The sequence below is a fragment of the Psammomys obesus genome, unplaced genomic scaffold (assembly GCF_907164565.1).
Source record: "Psammomys obesus unplaced genomic scaffold, mPsaObe1.curated_primary_1811, whole genome shotgun sequence".
NCBI classification, from domain to species: domain Eukaryota; kingdom Metazoa; phylum Chordata; class Mammalia; order Rodentia; family Muridae; genus Psammomys; species Psammomys obesus.
The window spans coordinates 1-2,105 of NW_026590618.1; the positions used below are offsets into that span (position 1 = coordinate 1).

The following is a 2,105-nucleotide window of genomic DNA, read 5'->3' on the forward strand; positions in this document are numbered from 1 at the left end:
CAGATGAGAAATCTTCACAAACTCTTACTGGCACCCGTCTCCAAGAACGTCTTCAAGATTGGCAACAGGACAACAGACATGGAAGAGAAGTGTATCAACAAGTTCATTTCTCAGTTCTCCAGATTCAACTGTCTCCAGCACCTCTCCTTCAGGAGGGTCTACTTTCTCAGAAACCGCATCAAACGGGTCCTCAGGTAAGCAAGGGTGGAGAGCTGGATTAGCTACCAGAGCAGACCTTTCTCTTTAGTTGTAAGGGTTAGTAGTTCATGATGCCTGCCAGTCAGTGGGTACAAACATTTAGCACCCCTTGAATACAGAATTTATGTCTTGATTCCATGTATAGTGAATCATAGTGTCAAATGCACTATAATGAATCAGAAAACTGAAGGTCAGATTTGGTAAGGATGGGATGTAATTCTTCTTGGAATGATGCCCACCCAATCCAATGGAAAGGGAACAGGAAGGGGAGAGTGCAGTGAGGAATCGGTGAACTCACAAGCACAGTGTTGAGGGGAGCTCTGAACTCAGGTCTGTGAGAACAGCCTCAGTCTCTCCCAAATTCCCCATGGGTGACAGGTTTTGAGCTTAAGTAGAGCTGAGTGCCTGGGATAATGGGGATAGTGAGGATGTTAAATTACTACAAGTGTGACTTGCAGAGGCATTGATGGGATCCAGAGTGCAGTGAGCACACAGGACGTGTCCCTAGAGCCTGCCAGGACTTTCGTGTTTTGGAACTCATTATGTGTGCTTTCTGAGCTCTTGGGCTGAACTGGCTTCTGCTTGAGATTGAGGCCAAGAGAAGTGACAGCTTGTCTTAAGAGAGGAGATTTCTGCAGGAAGCATCTAAAATGATGCCCTTTGAATCCTTGGGGAACTGGGCTTCTTCTATGCAAATGCCACCCTATACTCTCCAACACCATTTTCCAGAAAGTAACGTACTGGTCTATCCCTAGGTGCCTGATGACCCCATTGGAGACCCTGTCCATCACTTACTGTGACATTTTACAGTCAGACCTGAATTACTTCTCTGAGTGTCTGAACCTCTTTCAGCTGAAACATCTGGACATGAAAGGTGTGGTTTTAGAGGCTTTGGATCTCATGCCTCTCCGAGTCCTCCTAGAGAATGTGGCAGACACTTTGCAGTCCCTGGACATGAAGTGTTGTAGGATGAAGGACTCTCATCTCGCTGTGCTCATACCTGCCCTCAGCAAGTGCTCCCAGCTGGCCAAGGTCATTTTCTATTGCAATGACTTCTCCATGCCCATCCTGAGGAACCTTTTGCAGCACACAGCCAACTGGAGCAAGATAAATGTGGAACAGTACCCTGCCCCTCTTGAGTGCTATGACAACTTTGGTTATGTCTCCACAGAGAGATTTACCCAACTTTGTGCTGAGCAAATAGATAGACTCAGGGCCATAAGGTGGCCCAAGAGCATCTCCTTTGCTACACATATGTGCCCTAGATGTGGAGAGCGCTGTGTCTATGGCCGAAGATTCAGACCTTGTCTTTGCCAGAGGAGGCGGCAATAAATAGAGAAACCTAACTTCTGCATTTGAAGCAATGGAAGGCTTGGGACACATATCTCATGCTAGGAACTCGGAGCTTGTGGCTTCAGACTCTGCTCAAATTTTTAGTATCCAGATGATTGAAGAGCTGGATCTAGGATTCTGAAGGTGACACGGAGAACAATGGGACTGTGGGAACAAGGATCTTGTGGAGTCAGAAAGACAGTTTTGCCTTTAAGCGTCCAACTGTCAGGACACTGTTGCCAGTGGCTTTGACCTGCAAGTGTAAACCTGGATGTTCTCCCTCTGGGGTCTTTTTTGGTTATCACCCTCACTGCTGGGCTCTGGAGGGTTCCATGACACAATGAATGGAAAAACACTGGTGTCTCGTTAGTGAGACAAAGGTCAGTGCCAAATTCACATCCATAAAATGACAGTTTTGGTGACACTTCTTCCATTCTTGTCCTTTTCCTGCCTGTGCAATAGTTACAACTGTCTTGTGTGGTTGTTCTTTCACATGCTCAGAAAGTTGACACTAAAGGTAGCAATGTAGACACAGCTCCTGTGAATATGAAGGGGGCTTTAATGGAACAGACCAT

The 2,105-nt window shown here is 46.5% G+C and overlaps 1 protein-coding gene across 1 annotated transcript; it reads left to right on the forward strand.

The window, feature by feature from the left end:
- The first annotated feature begins 3 nt into the window (after positions 1 to 3).
- LOC129677365 (preferentially expressed antigen in melanoma-like protein 7) lies at positions 4 to 1,530 on the forward strand. Its single transcript, XM_055608019.1, has 2 exons — positions 4 to 194; positions 954 to 1,530. Exons 1-2 carry the CDS (start codon positions 4 to 6, stop codon positions 1,528 to 1,530), a joined length of 768 nt encoding a protein of 255 aa, XP_055463994.1.
- Positions 1,531 to 2,105: the final 575 nt, after the last annotated feature.